General features: G+C 46.0%; 1 protein-coding gene across 1 annotated transcript; it reads left to right on the forward strand.

Moving 5' to 3' along the window:
* Positions 1–28: 28 nt before the first annotated feature.
* LOC135515555 (solute carrier family 35 member E3) lies at positions 29–22,025 on the forward strand. The gene is made up of 5 exons (XM_064939175.1): positions 29–742; positions 18,524–18,634; positions 18,944–19,102; positions 20,760–20,842; positions 21,147–22,025. Exons 1-5 carry the CDS (start codon positions 341–343, stop codon positions 21,331–21,333), a joined length of 942 nt encoding a protein of 313 aa, XP_064795247.1. The 5' UTR covers positions 29–340; the 3' UTR covers positions 21,334–22,025.
* The last annotated feature ends 1,869 nt before the right edge of the window (positions 22,026–23,894 follow it).

Genomic DNA, 23,894 nt, shown 5'->3' on the forward strand with positions numbered 1-23,894 from the left:
GTCGCATTATGACGTCACTCCTCCCGTTAAGTTTGCCACCAGGCTCTTTCCTGTATGACCCACATGCGATGGTATGAAAGTTGTACAACGCTAACTCTACATGCAGGACTGAAATACTCTAGAATGTAATGCCACTGTATAGGCCCTGTACATTTTTACGAAAGGGGATGTATGCCCGATCAGTCGGTAGTGTCGAAGCCTGGAGAGACCCCCGCAACTTTTCCTGATGTGTGGCAGAGGGTAGACATTTTTTTTGGTTTACATTAGCTACCTAGCTTCATACTATACAGTACTACTGAAACCTGTATGTAGATTTTACAGGACAGTTCTCAAGACGACCATGGCTAACCGACTGTCAGACCTTTTCTCGAACAGCCGCCTCGTCATTGGATTATTGGCCAATTTGCTATCATCGATATGCATCGTTTTCATCAACAAATGGATCTATGTTCACTATGGCTTTCCAAACATGACTCTAACCCTGATTCATTTCGTTGTGACATGGCTTGGACTATGGGTATGCCAGAAGATGGACATATTTGCGCCAAAGAGTCTCCAACCCACCAAAATTATCTGGCTCGCTCTAAGCTTCTGTGGCTTCGTGGCTTTCACCAATCTGTCTTTACAAAACAACACCATCGGTACCTACCAGCTGGCCAAAGCGATGACAACTCCTGTGATCATCGTCATACAGACAATGTACTACAAGAAGACATTCTCCACCAAGATCAAGTTGACTTTGGTAGGTGGGGGGGGGGGGGGGGGGTTTGCAATGTACAAATGCTGTCTGCTACAAACTATCTAGAATTCCATGCAGAATGGCAGATTGGCATTTATTGAGAATTCACTTTTTTTTTTTATATTCAATACTTTTCCAATTGTACAAACATAACGGAAGCTGAATTATTACACAACCAAGCACACAAGTTTTAAGAAAAATAAACTTTTACAAACAGAGGTCTTATATACATTAAATGATGCTTCAAATGTAGTAGTGAGTTTCAGGGCATGTTTTTTTTTTTTAAACTCATCTTAATGATTGCAAAATAAAAAAGATAAAGCTCTCTTTCAAAAAATACATTTCAATAATACAATAAAAATATTGACCAGGAAATTGAATTCATTATCATATTGGAATAAACCAAATGTGACAATATTGTATGTGAAATTGGCAATATTAATATTATATAACTAGCATGCTAGCAGATATCCATAGACTTCTAGTCATTACACCTACTAGCATGCTAGCAGATATCCATAGACTTCTAGTCATTATGTTAGCAACTTCCTTCAAACTGCACGCATTAGACATACATATGGTGTCCACTAGTTCATCTGACTCTGGGGAAGTAGATAAAGGGCATCATTGACTAAATCCTGAAGTACCCCTTTCAAACCCTGGGGCGGCAGGGTAGCCTAGTGGTTAGAGTGTAGAGGTGGCAGGGTAGCCTAGTGGTTAGAGTGTAGAGGTGGCAGGGTAGCCTAGTGGTTAGAGTGGAGGGGCGGCAGGGTAGCCTAGTGGTTAGGGTGTTGGACTAGTAACTGAAATGTTGCAAGTTCAAACCCCCGAGCTGACAAGGTACAAATCTGTCGTTCTGCCCCTGAACAGGCAGTTAACCCACTGTACCTAGGCCGTCATTGTAAATAAGAATTTGTTCTTAACTGACTTGCCTAGTTAAATAAAGGTTAAATAAATAAAAAAACTAATCCTAACTTTTTAAATGTATTTTTATGGTTACAGTAACACTATTTAACTGCTGTGTTCCTGTGTGTCTGTCTACGAGGTGCCATAACGTTAGGTGATGTGTGTCTGTCTACTAGATGCCCATAACGTTAGGTGATGTGTGTTTGTCTACTAGGTGCCCATAACGTTAGGTGATGTGTGTCTGTCTACTAGGTGCCCATAGCGTTAGGTGATGTGTGTTTGTCTACTAGGTGCCCATAACGTTAGGTGATGTGTGTCTGTCTACTAGGTGCCCATAGCGTTAGGTGATGTGTGTCTGTCTACTAGGTGCCCATAACGTTAGGTGATGTGTGTCTGTCTCCTAGGTGCCCATAACGTTAGGTGATGTGTGTCTGTCTACTAGATGCCCATAACGTTAGGTGATGTGTGTCTGTCTACTAGATGCCCATAACGTTAGGTGATGTGTGTCTGTCTACTAGGTGCCATAACGTTAGGTGATGTGTGTATGTCTACTAGGTGCCATAACGTTAGGTGATGTGTGTCTGTCTACTAGGTGCCCATAGCGTTAGGTGATGTGTGTCTGTCTACTAGGTGCCCATTACGTTAGGTGATGTGTGTCTGTCTACTAGGTGCCCATAACGTTAGGTGATGTGTGTCTGTCTACTAGATGCCCATAACGTTAGGTGATGTGTGTCTGTCTACTAGGTGCCCATAGCGTTAGGTGATGTGTGTCTGTCTACTAGGTGCCCATTACGTTAGGTGATGTGTGTCTGTCTACTAGGTGCCCATAACGTTAGGTGATGTGTGTCTGTCTACTAGATGCCCATAACGTTAGGTGATGTGTGTCTGTCTACTAGATGCCCATAACGTTAGGTGATGTGTGTCTGTCTACTAGGTGCCATAACGTTAGGTGATGTGTGTATGTCTACTAGGTGCCATAACGTTAGGTGATGTGTGTCTGTCTACTAGGTGCCCATAGCGTTAGGTGATGTGTGTCTGTCTACTAGGTGCCCATTACGTTAGGTGATGTGTGTCTGTCTACTAGGTGCCCATAACGTTAGGTGATGTGTGTCTGTCTACTAGATGCCCATAACGTTAGGTGATGTGTGTCTGTCTACTAGGTGCCCATAGCGTTAGGTGATGTGTGTCTGTCTACTAGGTGCCCATAACGTTAGGTGATGTGTGTCTGTCTACTAGGTGCCCATAACGTTAGGTGATGTGTGTCTGTCTACTAGGTGCCCATAACGTTAGGTGATGTGTGTCTGTCTACTAGGTGCCCATAACGTTAGGTGATGTGTGTCTGTCTACTAGATGCCCATAACGTTAGGTGATGTGTGTCTGTCTACTAGGTGCCCATAACGTTAGGTGATGTGTGTCTGTCTACTAGGTGCCCATAACGTTAGGTGATGTGTGTCTGTCTACTAGATGCCCATAACGTTAGGTGATGTGTGTCTGTCTATGAGGTGCCCATAGCGTTAGGTGATGTGTGTTTGTCTACTAGGTGCCCATAACGTTAGGTGATGTGTGTCTGTCTACTAGATGCCCATAACGTTAGGTGATGTGTGTCTGTCTACTAGGTGCCCATAGCGTTAGGTGATGTGTGTCTGTCTACTAGGTGCCCATAACGTTAGGTGATGTGTGTCTGTCTACTAGATGCCCATAACGTTAGGTGATGTGTGTCTGTCTACTAGGTGCCCATAACGTTAGGTGATGTGTGTCTGTCTACTAGGTGCCCATAACGTTAGGTGATGTGTGTCTGTCTACTAGGTGCCCATAACGTTAGGTGATGTGTGTCTGTCTATGAAGTGCCCATAACGTTAGGTGATGTGTGTCTGTCTACTAGGTGCCCATAACGTTAGGTGATGTGTGTCTGTCTACGAAGTGCCCATAACGTTAGGTGATGTGTGTCTGTCTACTAGGTGCCCATAACGTTAGGTGATGTGTGTCTGTCTACTAGGTGCCCATAACGTTAGGTGATGTGTGTCTGTCTACTAGGTGCCCATAACGTTAGGTGATGTGTGTCTGTCTACTAGATGCCCATAACGTTAGGTGATGTGTGTCTGTCTACTAGGTGCCCATAACGTTAGGTGATGTGTGTCTGTCTACTAGGTGCCCATAACGTTAGGTGATGTGTGTCTGTCTACTAGGTGCCCATAACGTTAGGTGGTGTGTGTCTCTACTAGGTGCCCATAACGTTAGGTGATGTGTGTCTGTCTACTAGGTGCCCATAACGTTAGGTGATGTGTGTCTGTCTACTAGGTGCCCATAACGTTAGGTGATGTGTGTCTGTCTACTAGGTGCCCATAACGTTAGGTGATGTGTGTCTGTCTACTAGATGCCCATAACGTTAGGTGATGTGTGTCTGTCTACTAGATGCCCATAGCGTTAGGTGATGTGTGTCTGTCTACTAGGTGCCATAACGTTAGGTGATGTGTGTATGTCTACTAGGTGCCATAACGTTAGGTGATGTGTGTCTGTCTACTAGGTGCCCATAGCGTTAGGTGATGTGTGTCTGTCTACTAGGTGCCCATAACTTTGGTGATGTGTGTCTGTCTACTAGGTGCCATAACGTTAGGTGATGTGTGTCTGTCTACTAGGTGCCCATAACGTTAGGTGATGTGTGTCTGTCTACGAGGTGCCCATAACGTTAGGTGATGTGTGTCTGTCTACTAGGTGCCCATAACGTTAGGTGATGTGTGTCTGTCTACTAGGTGCCCATAACGTTAGGTGATGTGTGTCTGTCTACGAGGTGCCATAACGTTAGGTGATGTGTGTCTGTCTACTAGGAGCCCATAACGTTAGGTGATGTGTGTCTGTCTACTAGGTGCCATAACGTTAGGTGATGTGTGTCTGTCTACTAGGAGCCCATAACGTTAGGTGATGTGTGTCTGTCTACTAGATGCCCATAACGTTAGGTGATGTGTGTCTGTCTACTAGGTGCCCATAACGTTAGGTGATGTGTGTCTGTCTACTAGGTGCCCATAACGTTAGGTGATGTGTGTCTGTCTACTAGGTGCCCATAACGTTAGGTGATGTGTGTCTGTCTACTAGGTGCCCATAACGTTAGGTGATGTGTGTCTGTCTATGAAGTGCCCATAACGTTAGGTGATGTGTGTCTGTCTACTAGGTGCCCATAACGTTAGGTGATGTGTGTCTGTCTACGAAGTGCCCATAACGTTAGGTGATGTGTGTCTGTCTACTAGGTGCCCATAACGTTAGGTGATGTGTGTCTGTCTACTAGGTGCCCATAACGTTAGGTGATGTGTGTCTGTCTACTAGGTGCCCATAACGTTAGGTGATGTGTGTCTGTCTACTAGATGCCCATAACGTTAGGTGATGTGTGTCTGTCTACTAGGTGCCCATAACGTTAGGTGATGTGTGTCTGTCTACTAGGTGCCCATAACGTTAGGTGATGTGTGTCTGTCTACTAGGTGCCCATAACGTTAGGTGGTGTGTGTCTCTACTAGGTGCCCATAACGTTAGGTGATGTGTGTCTGTCTACTAGGTGCCCATAACGTTAGGTGATGTGTGTCTGTCTACTAGGTGCCCATAACGTTAGGTGATGTGTGTCTGTCTACTAGGTGCCCATAACGTTAGGTGATGTGTGTCTGTCTACTAGATGCCCATAACGTTAGGTGATGTGTGTCTGTCTACTAGATGCCCATAGCGTTAGGTGATGTGTGTCTGTCTACTAGGTGCCATAACGTTAGGTGATGTGTGTATGTCTACTAGGTGCCATAACGTTAGGTGATGTGTGTCTGTCTACTAGGTGCCCATAGCGTTAGGTGATGTGTGTCTGTCTACTAGGTGCCCATAACTTTGGTGATGTGTGTCTGTCTACTAGGTGCCATAACGTTAGGTGATGTGTGTCTGTCTACTAGGTGCCCATAACGTTAGGTGATGTGTGTCTGTCTACGAGGTGCCCATAACGTTAGGTGATGTGTGTCTGTCTACGAGGTGCCCATAACGTTAGGTGATGTGTGTCTGTCTACTAGGTGCCCATAACGTTAGGTGATGTGTGTCTGTCTACGAGGTGCCATAACGTTAGGTGATGTGTGTCTGTCTACTAGGAGCCCATAACGTTAGGTGATGTGTGTCTGTCTACTAGGTGCCATAACGTTAGGTGATGTGTGTCTGTCTACTAGGAGCCCATAACGTTAGGTGATGTGTGTCTGTCTACTAGGTGCCATAACGTTAGGTGATGTGTGTCTGTCTACTAGGTGCCCATAACGTTAGGTGATGTGTGTCTGTCTACTAGGTGCCCATAACGTTAGGTGATGTGTGTCTGTCTACTAGGTGCCATAACGTTAGGTGATGTGTGTCTGTCTACTAGGTGCCATAACGTTAGGTGATGTGTGTCTGTCTACTAGGTGCCCATAACGTTAGGTGATGTGTGTCTGTCTACTAGGAGCCCATAACGTTAGGTGATGTGTGTCTGTCTACTAGGTGCCCATAACGTTAGGTGATGTGTGTCTGTCTACTAGGTGCCCATAACGTTAGGTGATGTGTGTCTGTCTACTAGGTGCCCATAACGTTAGGTGATGTGTGTCTGTCTACTAGGTGCCCATAACGTTAGGTGATGTGTGTCTGTCTACGAGGTGCCATAACGTTAGGTGATGTGTGTCTGTCTACTAGGAGCCCATAACGTTAGGTGATGTGTGTCTGTCTACTAGGTGCCATAACGTTAGGTGATGTGTGTCTGTCTACTAGGAGCCCATAACGTTAGGTGATGTGTGTCTGTCTACTAGATGCCCTTAACGTTAGGTGATGTGTGTCTGTCTACGAGGTGCCATACCGTTAGGTGATGTGTGTCTGTCTACTAGGAGCCCATAACGTTAGGTGATGTGTGTCTGTCTACTAGGTGCCCATAACGTTAGGTGATGTGTGTCTGTCTACTAGGTGCCCATAACGTTAGGTGATGTGTGTCTGTCTACTAGGTGCCCATAACGTTAGGTGATGTGTGTCTGTCTACTAGGTGCCCATAACGTTAGGTGATGTGTGTCTGTCTACTAGGTGCCCATAACGTTAGGTGATGTGTGTCTGTCTACTAGATGCCCATAACGTTAGGTGATGTGTGTCTGTCTACTAGGTGCCCATAACGTTAGGTGATGTGTGTCTGTCTACTAGGTGCCCATAACGTTAGGTGATGTGTGTCTGTCTACTAGATGCCCATAACGTTAGGTGATGTGTGTCTGTCTATGAGGTGCCCATAGCGTTAGGTGATGTGTGTTTGTCTACTAGGTGCCCATAACGTTAGGTGATGTGTGTCTGTCTACTAGATGCCCATAACGTTAGGTGATGTGTGTCTGTCTACTAGGTGCCCATAGCGTTAGGTGATGTGTTTCTGTCTACTAGGTGCCCATAATGTTAGGTGATGTGTGTCTGTCTACTAGGTGCCCATAACGTTAGGTGATGTGTGTCTGTCTACTAGGTGCCCATAACGTTAGGTGATGTGTGTCTGTCTACTAGGTGCCCATAACGTTAGGTGATGTGTGTCTGTCTACTAGGTGCCCATAACGTTAGGTGATGTGTGTCTGTCTACTAGATGCCCATAACGTTAGGTGATGTGTGTCTGTCTATGAGGTGCCCATAGCGTTAGGTGATGTGTGTTTGTCTACTAGGTGCCCATAACGTTAGGTGATGTGTGTCTGTCTATGAGGTGCCCATAGCGTTAGGTGATGTGTGTTTGTCTACTAGGTGCCCATAACGTTAGGTGATGTGTGTCTGTCTACTAGATGCCCATAACGTTAGGTGATGTGTGTCTGTCTACTAGATGCCCATAATGTTAGGTGATGTGTGTCTGTCTACTAGGTGCCATAACGTTAGGTGATGTGTGTCTGTCTACTAGGTGCCCATAACGTTAGGTGATGTGTGTCTGTCTACTAGATGCCCATAACGTTAGGTGATGTGTGTCTGTCTACTAGGTGCCATAACGTTAGGTGATGTGTGTCTGTCTACTAGGTGCCCATAACGTTAGGTGATGTGTGTCTGTCTACTAGATGCCCATAACGTTAGGTGATGTGTGTCTGTCTACTAGGTGCCATAACGTTAGGTGATGTGTGTCTGTCTACTAGGTGCCCATAACGTTAGGTGATGTGTGTCTGTCTACTAGATGCCCATAACGTTAGGTGATGTGTGTCTGTCTACTAGATGCCCATAACGTTAGGTGATGTGTGTCTGTCTTAGGTGCCCATAACGTTAGGTGATGTGTGTCTGTCTACGAGGTGCCCATAACGTTAGGTGATGTGTGTCTGTCTACTAGGTGCCCATAGCGTTAGGTGATGTGTGTCTGTCTACTAGGTGCCCATAACGTTAGGTGATGTGTGTCTGTCTACTAGGTGCCCATAACGTTAGGTGATGTGTGTCTGTCTACGAAGTGCCCATAACGTTAGGTGATGTGTGTCTGTCTACTAGGTGCCCATAACGTTAGGTGATGTGTGTCTGTCTACGAAGTGCCCATAACGTTAGGTGATGTGTGTCTGTCTACTAGGTGCCCATAACGTTAGGTGATGTGTGTCTGTCTACTAGGTGCCCATAACGTTAGGTGATGTGTGTCTGTCTACTAGATGCCCATAACGTTAGGTGATGTGTGTCTGTCTACTAGATGCCCATAACGTTAGGTGATGTGTGTCTGTCTACTAGGTGCCATAACGTTAGGTGATGTGTGTCTGTCTACTAGGTGCCCATAACGTTAGGTGATGTGTGTCTGTCTACGAGGTGCCATAACGTTAGGTGATGTGTGTCTGTCTACTAGGAGCCCATAACGTTAGGTGATGTGTGTCTGTCTACTAGGTGCCATAACGTTAGGTGATGTGTGTCTGTCTACTAGGAGCCCATAACGTTAGGTGATGTGTGTCTGTCTACTAGATGCCCATAGCGTTAGGTGATGTGTGTCTGTCTACTAGGTGCCATAACGTTAGGTGATGTGTGTATGTCTACTAGGTGCCATAACGTTAGGTGATGTGTGTCTGTCTACTAGGTGCCCATAGCGTTAGGTGATGTGTGTCTGTCTACTAGGTGCCCATAACTTTGGTGATGTGTGTCTGTCTACTAGGTGCCATAACGTTAGGTGATGTGTGTCTGTCTACTAGGTGCCCATAACGTTAGGTGATGTGTGTCTGTCTACGAGGTGCCCATAACGTTAGGTGATGTGTGTCTGTCTACTAGGTGCCCATAACGTTAGGTGATGTGTGTCTGTCTACTAGGTGCCCATAACGTTAGGTGATGTGTGTCTGTCTACGAGGTGCCATAACGTTAGGTGATGTGTGTCTGTCTACTAGGAGCCCATAACGTTAGGTGATGTGTGTCTGTCTACTAGGTGCCATAACGTTAGGTGATGTGTGTCTGTCTACTAGGAGCCCATAACGTTAGGTGATGTGTGTCTGTCTACTAGATGCCCATAACGTTAGGTGATGTGTGTCTGTCTACTAGGTGCCCATAACGTTAGGTGATGTGTGTCTGTCTACTAGGTGCCCATAACGTTAGGTGATGTGTGTCTGTCTACTAGGTGCCCATAACGTTAGGTGATGTGTGTCTGTCTACTAGGTGCCCATAACGTTAGGTGATGTGTGTCTGTCTATGAAGTGCCCATAACGTTAGGTGATGTGTGTCTGTCTACTAGGTGCCCATAACGTTAGGTGATGTGTGTCTGTCTACGAAGTGCCCATAACGTTAGGTGATGTGTGTCTGTCTACTAGGTGCCCATAACGTTAGGTGATGTGTGTCTGTCTACTAGGTGCCCATAACGTTAGGTGATGTGTGTCTGTCTACTAGGTGCCCATAACGTTAGGTGATGTGTGTCTGTCTACTAGATGCCCATAACGTTAGGTGATGTGTGTCTGTCTACTAGGTGCCCATAACGTTAGGTGATGTGTGTCTGTCTACTAGGTGCCCATAACGTTAGGTGATGTGTGTCTGTCTACTAGGTGCCCATAACGTTAGGTGGTGTGTGTCTCTACTAGGTGCCCATAACGTTAGGTGATGTGTGTCTGTCTACTAGGTGCCCATAACGTTAGGTGATGTGTGTCTGTCTACTAGGTGCCCATAACGTTAGGTGATGTGTGTCTGTCTACTAGGTGCCCATAACGTTAGGTGATGTGTGTCTGTCTACTAGATGCCCATAACGTTAGGTGATGTGTGTCTGTCTACTAGATGCCCATAGCGTTAGGTGATGTGTGTCTGTCTACTAGGTGCCATAACGTTAGGTGATGTGTGTATGTCTACTAGGTGCCATAACGTTAGGTGATGTGTGTCTGTCTACTAGGTGCCCATAGCGTTAGGTGATGTGTGTCTGTCTACTAGGTGCCCATAACTTTGGTGATGTGTGTCTGTCTACTAGGTGCCATAACGTTAGGTGATGTGTGTCTGTCTACTAGGTGCCCATAACGTTAGGTGATGTGTCTGTCTACGAGGTGCCCATAACGTTAGGTGATGTGTGTCTGTCTACTAGGTGCCCATAACGTTAGGTGATGTGTGTCTGTCTACTAGGTGCCCATAACGTTAGGTGATGTGTGTCTGTCTACGAGGTGCCATAACGTTAGGTGATGTGTGTCTGTCTACTAGGAGCCCATAACGTTAGGTGATGTGTGTCTGTCTACTAGGTGCCATAACGTTAGGTGATGTGTGTCTGTCTACTAGGAGCCCATAACGTTAGGTGATGTGTGTCTGTCTACTAGGTGCCATAACGTTAGGTGATGTGTGTCTGTCTACTAGGTGCCCATAACGTTAGGTGATGTGTGTCTGTCTACTAGGTGCCCATAACGTTAGGTGATGTGTGTCTGTCTACTAGGTGCCATAACGTTAGGTGATGTGTGTCTGTCTACTAGGTGCCATAACGTTAGGTGATGTGTGTCTGTCTACTAGGTGCCCATAACGTTAGGTGATGTGTGTCTGTCTACTAGGAGCCCATTGCGTTAGGTGATGTGTGTCTGTCTACTAGGTGCCATAACGTTAGGTGATGTGTGTCTGTCTACTAGATGCCCATAACGTTAGGTGGTGTGTGTCTCTACTAGGTGCCCATAACGTTAGGTGATGTGTGTCTGTCTACTAGGTGCCCATAACGTTAGGTGATGTGTGTCTGTCTACTAGGTGCCCATAACGTTAGGTGATGTGTGTCTGTCTACTAGGTGCCCATAACGTTAGGTGATGTGTGTCTGTCTACTAGGTGCCCATAACGTTAGGTGATGTGTGTCTGTCTACGAGGTGCCATAACGTTAGGTGATGTGTGTCTGTCTACTAGGAGCCCATAACGTTAGGTGATGTGTGTCTGTCTACTAGGTGCCATAACGTTAGGTGATGTGTGTCTGTCTACTAGGAGCCCATAACGTTAGGTGATGTGTGTCTGTCTACTAGATGCCCTTAACGTTAGGTGATGTGTGTCTGTCTACGAGGTGCCATACCGTTAGGTGATGTGTGTCTGTCTACTAGAGCCCATAACGTTAGGTGATGTGTGTCTGTCTACTAGGTGCCCATAACGTTAGGTGATGTGTGTCTGTCTACTAGGTGCCCATAACGTTAGGTGATGTGTGTCTGTCTACTAGGTGCCCATAACGTTAGGTGATGTGTGTCTGTCTACTAGGTGCCCATAACGTTAGGTGATGTGTGTCTGTCTACTAGGTGCCCATAACGTTAGGTGATGTGTGTCTGTCTACTAGATGCCCATAACGTTAGGTGATGTGTGTCTGTCTACTAGGTGCCCATAACGTTAGGTGATGTGTGTCTGTCTACTAGGTGCCCATAACGTTAGGTGATGTGTGTCTGTCTACTAGATGCCCATAACGTTAGGTGATGTGTGTCTGTCTATGAGGTGCCCATAGCGTTAGGTGATGTGTGTTTGTCTACTAGGTGCCCATAACGTTAGGTGATGTGTGTCTGTCTACTAGATGCCCATAACGTTAGGTGATGTGTGTCTGTCTACTAGGTGCCCATAGCGTTAGGTGATGTGTTTCTGTCTACTAGGTGCCCATAATGTTAGGTGATGTGTGTCTGTCTACTAGGTGCCCATAACGTTAGGTGATGTGTGTCTGTCTACTAGGTGCCCATAACGTTAGGTGATGTGTGTCTGTCTACTAGGTGCCCATAACGTTAGGTGATGTGTGTCTGTCTACTAGGTGCCCATAACGTTAGGTGATGTGTGTCTGTCTACTAGATGCCCATAACGTTAGGTGATGTGTGTCTGTCTATGAGGTGCCCATAGCGTTAGGTGATGTGTGTTTGTCTACTAGGTGCCCATAACGTTAGGTGATGTGTGTCTGTCTATGAGGTGCCCATAGCGTTAGGTGATGTGTGTTTGTCTACTAGGTGCCCATAACGTTAGGTGATGTGTGTCTGTCTACTAGATGCCCATAACGTTAGGTGATGTGTGTCTGTCTACTAGATGCCCATAATGTTAGGTGATGTGTGTCTGTCTACTAGGTGCCATAACGTTAGGTGATGTGTGTCTGTCTACTAGGTGCCCATAACGTTAGGTGATGTGTGTCTGTCTACTAGATGCCCATAACGTTAGGTGATGTGTGTCTGTCTACTAGGTGCCATAACGTTAGGTGATGTGTGTCTGTCTACTAGGTGCCCATAACGTTAGGTGATGTGTGTCTGTCTACTAGATGCCCATAACGTTAGGTGATGTGTGTCTGTCTACTAGGTGCCATAACGTTAGGTGATGTGTGTCTGTCTACTAGGTGCCCATAACGTTAGGTGATGTGTGTCTGTCTACTAGATGCCCATAACGTTAGGTGATGTGTGTCTGTCTACTAGGTGCCCATAGCGTTAGGTGATGTGTGTCTGTCTACTAGATGCCCATAACGTTAGGTGATGTGTGTCTGTCTTAGGTGCCCATAACGTTAGGTGATGTGTGTCTGTCTACTAGATGCCCATAACGTTAGGTGATGTGTGTCTGTCTACTAGATGCCCATAATGTTAGGTGATGTGTGTCTGTCTACTAGGTGCCATAACGTTAGGTGATGTGTGTCTGTCTACTAGGTGCCCATAACGTTAGGTGATGTGTGTCTGTCTACTAGGTGCCCATAATGTTAGGTGATGTGTGTCTGTCTACGAGGTGCCCATAACGTTAGGTGATGTGTGTCTGTCTACTAGGTGCCCATAGCGTTAGGTGATGTGTGTATGTCTACTAGGTGCCATAACGTTAGGTGATGTGTGTCTGTCTACGAAGTGCCCATAACGTTAGGTGATGTGTGTCTGTCTACTAGGTGCCCATAACGTTAGGTGATGTGTGTCTGTCTACTAGGTGCCCATAACGTTAGGTGATGTGTGTCTGTCTACGAAGTGCCCATAACGTTAGGTGATGTGTGTCTGTCTACTAGGTGCCCATAACGTTAGGTGATGTGTGTCTGTCTACGAAGTGCCCATAACGTTAGGTGATGTGTGTCTGTCTACTAGGTGCCCATAACGTTAGGTGATGTGTGTCTGTCTACTAGGTGCCCATAACGTTAGGTGATGTGTGTCTGTCTACTAGATGCCCATAACGTTAGGTGATGTGTGTCTGTCTACTAGATGCCCATAACGTTAGGTGATGTGTGTCTGTCTACTAGGTGCCATAACGTTAGGTGATGTGTGTCTGTCTACTAGGTGCCCATAACGTTAGGTGATGTGTGTCTGTCTACTAGATGCCCATAACGTTAGGTGATGTGTGTCTGTCTACTAGGTGCCATAACGTTAGGTGATGTGTGTCTGTCTACTAGGTGCCCATAACGTTAGGTGATGTGTGTCTGTCTACTAGATGCCCATAACGTTAGGTGATGTGTGTCTGTGTCTGTCTACTAGGTGCCATAACGTTAGGTGATGTGTGTCTGTCTACTAGGTGCCCATAACGTTAGGTGATGTGTGTCTGTCTACTAGATGCCCATAACGTTAGGTGATGTGTGTCTGTCTACTAGATGCCCATAACGTTAGGTGATGTGTGTCTGTCTACGAGGTGCCCATAACGTTAGGTGATGTGTGTCTGTCTACGAGGTGCCCATAACGTTAGGTGATGTGTGTCTGTCTACTAGATGCCCATAACGTTAGGTGATGTGTGTCTGTCTACTAGATGCCCATAGCGTTAGGTGATGTGTGTCTGTCTACTAGGTGCCATAACGTTAGGTGATGTGTGTATGTCTACTAGGTGCCATAACGTTAGGTGATGTGTGCCTGTCTACGAAGTGCCCATAACGTTAGGTGATGTGTGTCTGTCTACTAGATGCCCATAACGTTAGGTGATGTGTGTCTGTCTACGAGGTGCCCATAACGTTAGGTGATGTGTGTCTGTCTACGAGGTGCCCATAACGTTAGGTGATGTGTGTCTGTCTACTAGGTGCCCATAACGTTAGGTGATGTGTGCCTGTCTACGAAGTGCCCATAACGTTAGGTGATGTGTGTCTGTCTACTAGGTGCCCATAACGTTAGGTGATGTGTGTCTGTCTACTAGGTGCCCATAACGTTAGGTGATGTGTGTCTGTCTACTAGGTGCCCATAACGTTAGGTGATGTGTGTCTGTCTACTAGGTGCCCATAACGTTAGGTGATGTGTGTCTGTCTACTAGGTGCCCATAACGTTAGGTGATGTGTGTCTGTCTACTAGATGCCCATAACGTTAGGTGATGTGTGTCTGTCTACTAGATGCCCATAACGTTAGGTGATGTGTGTCTGTCTACTAGATGCCCATAGCGTTAGGTGATGTGTGTCTGTCTACTAGGTGCCATAACGTTAGGTGATGTGTGTATGTCTACTAGGTGCCATAACGTTAGGTGATGTGTGTCTGTCTACTAGGTGCCATAACGTTAGGTGATGTGTGTCTGTCTACTAGGTGCCCATAACGTTAGGTGATGTGTGTCTGTCTACTAGGTGCCCATAACGTTAGGTGATGTGTGTCTGTCTACTAGGTGCCCATAACGTTAGGTGATGTGTGTCTGTCTACTAGGTGCCCATAACGTTAGGTGATGTGTGTCTGTCTACTAGGTGCCCATAACGTTAGGTGATGTGTGTCTGTCTACTAGATGCCCATAACGTTAGGTGATGTGTGTCTGTCTACTAGGTGCCCATAACGTTAGGTGATGTGTGTCTGTCTACTAGATGCCCATAACGTTAGGTGATGTGTGTCTGTCTACTAGGTGCCCATAACGTTAGGTGATGTGTGTCTGTCTACTAGGTGCCCATAACGTTAGGTGATGTGTGTCTGTCTACTAGGTGCCCATAACGTTAGGTGATGTGTGTCTGTCTATGAGGTGCCCATAGCGTTAGGTGATGTGTGTTTGTCTACTAGGTGCCCATAACGTTAGGTGATGTGTGTCTGTCTACTAGATGCCCATAACGTTAGGTGATGTGTGTCTGTCTACTAGGTGCCCATAACGTTAGGTGATGTGTGTCTGTCTACTAGGTGCCCATAACGTTAGGTGATGTGTGTCTGTCTACTAGATGCCCATAACGTTAGGTGATGTGTGTCTGTCTACTAGATGCCCATAACGTTAGGTGATGTGTGTCTGTCTACTAGATGCCCATAGCGTTAGGTGATGTGTGTCTGTCTACTAGGTGCCATAACGTTAGGTGATGTGTGTATGTCTACTAGGTGCCATAACGTTAGGTGATGTGTGTCTGTCTACTAGGTGCCCATAACGTTAGGTGATGTGTGTCTGTCTACTAGGTGCCCATAACGTTAGGTGATGTGTGTCTGTCTACTAGGTGCCATAACGTTAGGTGATGTGTGTCTGTCTACTAGGTGCCCATAACGTTAGGTGATGTGTGTCTGTCTTCGAGGTGCCCATAACGTTAGGTGATGTGTGTCTGTCTACTAGGTGCCCATAACGTTAGGTGATGTGTGTCTGTCTACTAGGTGCCCATAACGTTAGGTGATGTGTGTCTGTCTACGAGGTGCCATAACGTTAGGTGATGTGTGTCTGTCTACTAGGAGCCCATAACGTTAGGTGATGTGTGTCTGTCTACTAGGTGCCATAACGTTAGGTGATGTGTGTCTGTCTACTAGGAGCCCATAACGTTAGGTGATGTGTGTCTGTCTACTAGGTGCCATAACGTTAGGTGATGTGTGTCTGTCTACTAGGTGCCCATAACGTTAGGTGATGTGTGTCTGTCTACTAGGTGCCCATAACGTTAGGTGATGTGTGTCTGTCTACTAGGTGCCATAACGTTAGATGATGTGTGTCTGTCTACTAGGTGCCCATAACGTTAGGTGATGTGTGTCTGTCTACTAGATGCCCATAACGTTAGGTGGTGTGTGTCTCTACTAGGTGCCCATAACGTTAGGTGATGTGTGTCTGTCTACTAGGTGCCCATAACGTTAGGTGATGTGTGTCTGTCTACTAGGTGCCCATAACGTGAGGTGATGTGTGTCTGTCTACTAGGTGCCCATAACGTTAGGTGATGTGTGTCTGTCTACTAGGTGCCCATAACGTTAGGTGATGTGTGTCTGTCTACGAAGTGCCCATAACGTTAGGTGATGTGTGTCTGTCTACTAGGTGCCCATAACGTTAGGTGATGTGTGTCTGTCTACGAAGTGCCCATAACGTTAGGTGATGTGTGTCTGTCTACTAGGTGCCCATAACGTTAGGTGATGTGTGTCTGTCTACTAGGTGCCCATAACGTTAGGTGATGTGTGTCTGTCTACTAGGTGCCCATAACGTTAGGTGATGTGTGTCTGTCTACTAGGTGCCCATAACGTTAGGTGATGTGTGTCTGTCTACTAGGTGCCCATAACGTTAGGTGATGTGTGTCTGTCTACTAGGTGCCCATAACGTTAGGTGATGTGTGTCTGTCTACTAGATGCCCATAACGTTAGGTGATGTGTGTCTGTCTACTAGATGCCCATAACGTTAGGTGATGTGTGTCTGTCTACTAGATGCCCATAGCGTTAGGTGATGTGTGTCTGTCTACTAGGTGCCATAACGTTAGGTGATGTGTGTATGTCTACTAGGTGCCATAACGTTAGGTGATGTGTGTCTGTCTACTAGGTGCCATAACGTTAGGTGATGTGTGTCTGTCTACTAGGTGCCCATAACGTTAGGTGATGTGTGTCTGTCTACTAGGTGCCCATAACGTTAGGTGATGTGTGTCTGTCTACTAGGTGCCCATAACGTTAGGTGATGTGTGTCTGTCTACTAGGTGCCCATAACGTTAGGTGATGTGTGTCTGTCTACTAGGTGCCCATAACGTTAGGTGATGTGTGTCTGTCTACTAGATGCCCATAACGTTAGGTGATGTGTGTCTGTCTACTAGGTGCCCATAACGTTAGGTGATGTGTGTCTGTCTACTAGATGCCCATAACGTTAGGTGATGTGTGTCTGTCTACTAGGTGCCCATAACGTTAGGTGATGTGTGTCTGTCTACTAGGTGCCCATAACGTTAGGTGATGTGTGTCTGTCTACTAGGTGCCCATAACGTTAGGTGATGTGTGTCTGTCTATGAGGTGCCCATAGCGTTAGGTGATGTGTGTTTGTCTACTAGGTGCCCATAACGTTAGGTGATGTGTGTCTGTCTACTAGATGCCCATAACGTTAGGTGATGTGTGTCTGTCTACTAGGTGCCCATAACGTTAGGTGATGTGTGTCTGTCTACTAGGTGCCCATAACGTTAGGTGATGTGTGTCTGTCTACTAGATGCCCATAACGTTAGGTGATGTGTGTCTGTCTACTAGATGCCCATAACGTTAGGTGATGTGTGTCTGTCTACTAGATGCCCATAGCGTTAGGTGATGTGTGTCTGTCTACTAGGTGCCATAACGTTAGGTGATGTGTGTATGTCTACTAGGTGCCATAACGTTAGGTGATGTGTGTCTGTCTACTAGGTGCCCATAGCGTTAGGTGATGTGTGTCTGTCTACTAGGTGCCCATAACGTTAGGTGATGTGTGTCTGTCTACTAGGTGCCATAACGTTAGGTGATGTGTGTCTGTCTACTAGGTGCCCATAACGTTAGGTGATGTGTGTCTGTCTTCGAGGTGCCCATAACGTTAGGTGATGTGTGTCTGTCTACTAGGTGCCCATAACGTTAGGTGATGTGTGTCTGTCTACTAGGTGCCCATAACGTTAGGTGATGTGTGTCTGTCTACGAGGTGCCATAACGTTAGGTGATGTGTGTCTGTCTACTAGGTGCCATAACTTTAGGTGATGTGTGTCTGTCTACTAGGTGCCATAACGTTAGGTGATGTGTGTCTGTCTACTAGGAGCCCATAACGTTAGGTGATGTGTGTCTGTCTACTAGGTGCCATAACGTTAGGTGATGTGTGTCTGTCTACTAGGTGCCCATAACGTTAGGTGATGTGTGTCTGTCTACTAGGAGCCCATAGCGTTAGGTGATGTGTGTCTGTCTACTAGGTGCCATAACGTTAGGTGATGTGTGTCTGTCTACTAGGTGCCCATAACGTTAGGTGATGTGTGTCTGTCTACTAGATGCCCATAACGTTAAGTGGTGTGTGTCTCTACTAGGTGCCCATAACGTTAGGTGATGTGTGTCTGTCTACTAGGTGCCCATAACGTTAGGTGATGTGTGTCTGTCTACTAGGTGCCTATAACGTTAGGTGATGTGTGTCTGTCTACTAGGTGCCCATAACGTTAGGTGATGTGTGTCTGTCTACGAGGTGCCATAACGTTAGGTGATGTGTGTCTGTCTACTAGGAGCCCATAACGTTAGGTGATGTGTGTCTGTCTACTAGGTGCCATAACGTTAGGTGATGTGTGTCTGTCTACTAGGAGCCCATAACGTTAGGTGATGTGTGTCTGTCTACTAGATGCCCTTAACGTTAGGTGATGTGTGTCTGTCTACGAGGTGCCATAACGTTAGGTGGTGTGTGTCTGTCTACTAGGTGCCCATAACGTTAGGTGATGTGTGTCTGTCTACTAGGTGCCCATAACGTTAGGTGTGATCCTCAACTCCTACTATGATGTGAGATTCAACCTCCTGGGGATGGTCTTTGCCACACTTGGAGTGTTCGTCACCTCCCTCTATCAGGTGGTAAGTAGTGATGCTATGGGTGAACCGGCTGTCTTCCCAAATGGCACCCTATTCCCTATGAGTCCTGGTCAAAAGTAGTGCACTTGAAAGGGAATAGGGTGCTAGTTGGGATGGGTGCTAGTTGGGATGCGGGACTAGAACACGTCAGTGGACTTTCTTGCCTTATTCATACCTTCTATCATCAAGGTGTATTGTACTATTATCTCAGGCCTCATAATTGATTGATGATACATCTCCCCCCCCCCCCCCCCACATCCCTCCCTCTCCCCCCCCACCTCCCTCTCTCCCCCCCACTTCCCTCTATCTCAGTGGGTAGGTGTGAAACAGCATGAGCTCCAGGTTAACTCCATGCAGCTACTCTACTACCAGGCCCCCATGTCCTCTGCCTTCCTCCTCTCCCTCGTGCCCTTCTTCGAACCTCTCTCTGGGGAGGGGGGCATCTTCGGACCCTGGTCCTTCCCAGCACTGGTAAGAGACAGAGAGAGGGGGGGGGGGAGAGCACCAATCAGATCTCAGCGTTGACTCTGTCACTGAGAGTTATTCTACAGTTTCCTCTCTCTCTCTCTGAGACACACAGAGAAACATTATGTTGGAAGAACTCAGCATTGTGAGTCTGTTCAGAACCTGATGAATGCCATGGCCTTGGTTTGGTTCAGGGATGGTGCAGCTGTAATCCCACTACCTGACCTCATACTGCATGACTGGGGCGGCAGTGTAGCCTAGTGGTTAGAGCGTTGGACTAGTAACCGGAAGGTTGCGAGTTCAAACCCCCGAGCTGACAAGGTACAAATCTGTCGTTCTGCCCCTGAACAGGCAGTTAACCCACTGTTCCTAGGCCGTCATTGAAAATAAGAATTTGATCTTAACTGACTTGCCTGGTTAAATAAAGGTAAAAAAAAAAAAGACTTTAAGACCAGGCCTAAGCAGACGGGCCAAAGAAACAGTCAGCTCTTTTGCATGTAAGGTTAGAAAGGGGGGAGGAGACTTTGTGGGAAATCCTGGCTTATAGTCTAAATATTCAAATAGTCTTATTTTGTTCATGTAAATTATTTTGAGAGAGAGAGAGGTGTTTCATACTTTCAGGTTGTCTTCAGAATGAGTGAGAGACTACATCCTGTGATGGATTTACTCAGACGAGATGAGTCACTGAAGACACACAAGCACTAGTCCTCTACGAACATGTCAAAGCATGTTCAGCTGTGTGTGACCTGTCGTCTGCCCAGCAACCAAACCTGCCACTTGGTCAACGGAGCTCACTTCAACACCGTTGTTCTGACCCCTAAGGTCTACAAGCCTCCACTTCCACCCCCTGGAGAAAGACTAGTTATAACACAGTGGTAAAATACTGATGTTGCTAATGCCGCTAACATGCTACTGTGCTGTTGTTACCTTCAGACCAGGGTGATGCTAACATGCTACTGTGCTGTTGTTACCTTCAGACCAGGGTGATGCTAACATGCTACTGTGCTGTTGTTACCTTCAGGCAATGGTGATGCTACTGTGCTGTTGTTACCTTCAGACCAGGGTGATGCTAACATGCTACTGTGCTGTTGTTACCTTCAGGCAATGGTGATGCTAACATGCTACTGTGCTGTTGTTACCTTCAGACCAGGGTGATGCTAACATGCTACTGTGCTGTTGTTACCTTCAGGCCATGGTGATGCTAACATGCTACTGTGCTGTTGTTACCTTCAGACCAGGGTGATGCTAACATGCTACGGTGCTGTTGTTACCTTCAGACCAGGGTGATGCTAACATGCTACTGTGCTGTTGTTACCTTCAGACCATGGTGATGCTAACATGTTGTATCTCTATCTTCAGAGCATGGTGATGCTAACATGTTGTATCTCTCCCTTCAGACCATGGTGATGCTAACATGTTGTATCTCTACCTTCAGAGCATGGTGATGCTAACATGTTGTATCTCTCCCTTCAGGCCATGGTGATGCTAACATGTTGTATCTCTAGCTTCAGACCAGGGTGATGCTAACATGTTGTGTATCTCCCTTCAGGCCATGGTGATGCTAACATTTTGTATCTCTACCTTCAGACCAGGGTGATGCTAACATGTTGTGTATCTCCCTTCAGAGCATGGTGATGCTAACATGTTGTATCTCTATCTTCAGGCCATGGTGATGCTATCTGGCCTCATAGCCTTCCTAGTCAACCTGTCAATCTACTGGATCATAGGGAACACCTCTGCTGTCACGTATCCTTTTGTTCTGGCTGGAGGTCAAGGGTCAACCAATAGGACTGTCTCAAAATGTCAATTAATCTTTCCGTCGATTCCTCACATCGTCTCTCCGACTCAAAACTCATTGGAGAATAAGGTCAGAGTGGAGGGACCTTTGACCTTCTCCTCCAATATTGTTGATAAGGAGGCGGAGATATGAGGAATCACCATGACAACTAGTATAACTCTGGGGTCAATATTACAAAGGTGTGTATGTGATAAATTTCAAATTCACTGTGTGCTCCTTTTTTTATTTGACCTTAACGGTGAACTCCTACAGCTACAACATGTTTGGCCACTTCAAGTTCTGCATCACCCTGTTGGGGGGCTATGTTCTCTTCCAGGACCCCCTGTCTCTAAACCAGGGCCTGGGTATCCTCTGTACACTCACTGGCATCCTCTCCTACACCCACTTCAAGCTGGCAGAGCAGGAGGAGGGCAAAAGCAAGCTGGTCCAGAGGCCATGATAGGCCCACCGGAGTGCCAATCCGTAGAGGCTGCTACTCTCATTGGTTGCTCGACTACTCACTGGTTCCCTCGGACTGTTTGGGGGAAGGGCCAGGTTGGAATCATAGAACTAGAGGTTGGAATCATAGAACTAGAGGTTGGAATCATAGAACTAGAGGTTGGAATCATAGAACTAGAGGTTGGAATCATAGAACTAGAGGTTGGAATCATAGAACTAGAGGTTGGAATCATAGAACTAGAGGTTGGAATAATAGAACTAGAGGTTGGAATAATAGAACTAGAGGTTGGAATAATAGAACTAGAGGTTGGAATCATAGAACTAGAGGTTGGAATCATAGAACTAGAATTCTATAGTTGGAATGTGATTGTTGAGTGAAAGGGGAACTGGCCAAACAGTGAGATAAAGGGAGATAGTTCTGTCAGGGAACACTAATGATGACGCTGATAATAAACTGTTAAAGAAGTGGAATGTATACTGTACTGGAAGATGTGGGAGCTCAGCAAGCCTAGTATTAACATAGTTTTTGCATTACTGAAGATGCTGTCTTATATTCCAGTATTTTTGCCGGTACGATTAAAGAGAGGACAACTTGCTCTTAACAATGTCCAAATGCTGAAGATACTTTTGCATTATTGAATGATTCTTATTTTTTTTCATACTGTGATCTTCAATAAATTGTATTTTATTGATCGTTTTTGTCTCATTTAGGAATCTTGGGGAAGTTACCTGAACCTGCCACAGAACATTGAGAGGCCCATCGACAGCTGTATGAATGGAGGTTAGGTAGGGCTCCCACTCGTTGTGGTCATAGAGAAAAGAAAGGACTCGGGAGGAAGGTGGGGGGAGGGAGAGAGGGAGGAAGGTGGGGGGAGGGGAGAGAGGGAGGTGGAGGGGGAGAGAGGGAGGTGGGGGGGGAGTGAGGGAGGTGGGGGGAGATAGTGCTGCTCACAACCTATTTATGTCAAAGGTTGCTGAAGTGAATAATGCACGTCTCAAATACTTTCTAATTACAGATTGTTACATGGAAAAAGAACTAAATCACATTCTTTGTTGAACATTCTGATTGCTGCTGGGACAATCCTGAGAAACGAGTACATACAGATGTTTATTTATTTATTATTTATTTCACCTTTATTTAACCAGGTAGGCTAGTTGAGAACAAGGTCTCATTTACAACTGCGACCTGGCCAAGATATAAAGCATAGCAATTCGACCCAATACAACAACACAGTTACACATGGGCTTGCCCTTTACAAGTTAGTCAACATGATATCATACAGGGCTTGAATAAGAGCTGGGTCGTTATTCATTAGTGCACACTGTAGCAAAACGTTTTGCAACAGATAATCCAAAACTAAGCGTTTCTTACTGGACAAGTTTAGTTATTCCTTCCCTGTTTCAGTCTGTTTTCTTATGTTTGGTGTCTAGTGAATACGAACCTGCGATGGGAGTTGGTGTGGACGAGACGGATCTAGGTGGGGTACTGTGCTACAAGGTACAGGCAGTTCCCTGGTCTCAGAGAGTGACCTCAGGGTTCTGCTGTCTGCTCAGCCTCTCTAGGTTCACAGGCCTGCCATTGTGGCTCAGTGTAGTGTGTACACACCCAACCACCAGAGGCTAACAAAAAACACATGAGCCAAAATAACAAGCACATATCTGTGGTGGCACAGAACTTCAGCCTGCATCCCAAATGCCACCCTACTCCCTATATAGTGCACTACCTTTGAGAAGAGCCCCGTGGGGAAGTAGTACCCTAATAGAAAGGGAATAGGATGCTATTTGAGACACGGCTTCCCCTTTCAGTGTAAACTGGAACTGAATGGTTACGTGGCTATTTATTACTCTTCAACGTTAGCCTATCCTGCTCTATTTATACCTCTTCAACGTTAGCCTATCCTGCTCTATTTATACCTCTTCAACGTTAGCCTATCCTGCTCTATTTATACCTCTTCAACGTTAGCCTATCCTGCTCTATTTATACCTCTTCAACGTTAGCCTGTCCCGCTCTATTTATACCTCTTCAACGTTAGCCTATCCTGCTCTATTTATACCTCTTCAACGTTAGCCTATCCTGCTCTATTTATACCTCTTCAACGTTAGCCTATCCTGCTCTATTTATACCTCTTCAACGTTAGCCTATCCTGCTCTATTTATACCTCTTCAACGTTAGCCTATCCTGCTCTATTTATACCTCTTCAACGTTAGCCTATCCTGCTCTATTTATACCTCTTCAACGTTAGCCTATCCTGCTCTATTTATACCTCTTCAACGTTAGCCTATCCTGCTCTATTTATACCTCTTCAACGTTAGCCTATCCTGCTCTATTTATACCTCTTCAACGTTAGCCTATCCCGCTCTATTTATACCTCTTCAACGTTAGCCTATCCCGCTCTATTTATACCTCTTCAACGTTAGCCTGTCCTGCTCTATTTATACCTCTTCAACGTTAGCCTGTCCTGCTCTATTTATACCTCTTCAACGTTAGCCTATCCCGCTCTATTTATACCTCTTCAACGTTAGCCTATCCCGCTCTATTTATACCTCTTCAACGTTAGCCTG

This window comes from Oncorhynchus masou, chromosome 27, assembly GCF_036934945.1.
Source record: "Oncorhynchus masou masou isolate Uvic2021 chromosome 27, UVic_Omas_1.1, whole genome shotgun sequence".
Taxonomy (NCBI): Eukaryota; Metazoa; Chordata; class Actinopteri; order Salmoniformes; family Salmonidae; genus Oncorhynchus; species Oncorhynchus masou.

Bases quoted from the DNA above. Each gene is read 5' to 3' on its own strand.
- LOC135515555 (XM_064939175.1), top strand. From the start codon at position 341: ATGGCTAACCGACTGTCAGACCTTTTCTCGAACAGCCGCCTCGTCATT. The intron at 18,635-18,943 runs GTAAGTAGTGAT...CCTCTATCTCAG, and splicing joins TCACCTCCCTCTATCAGGTG to TGGGTAGGTGTGAAACAGCA. The intron at 19,103-20,759 runs GTAAGAGACAGA...CTCTATCTTCAG, and splicing joins CCTGGTCCTTCCCAGCACTG to GCCATGGTGATGCTATCTGG.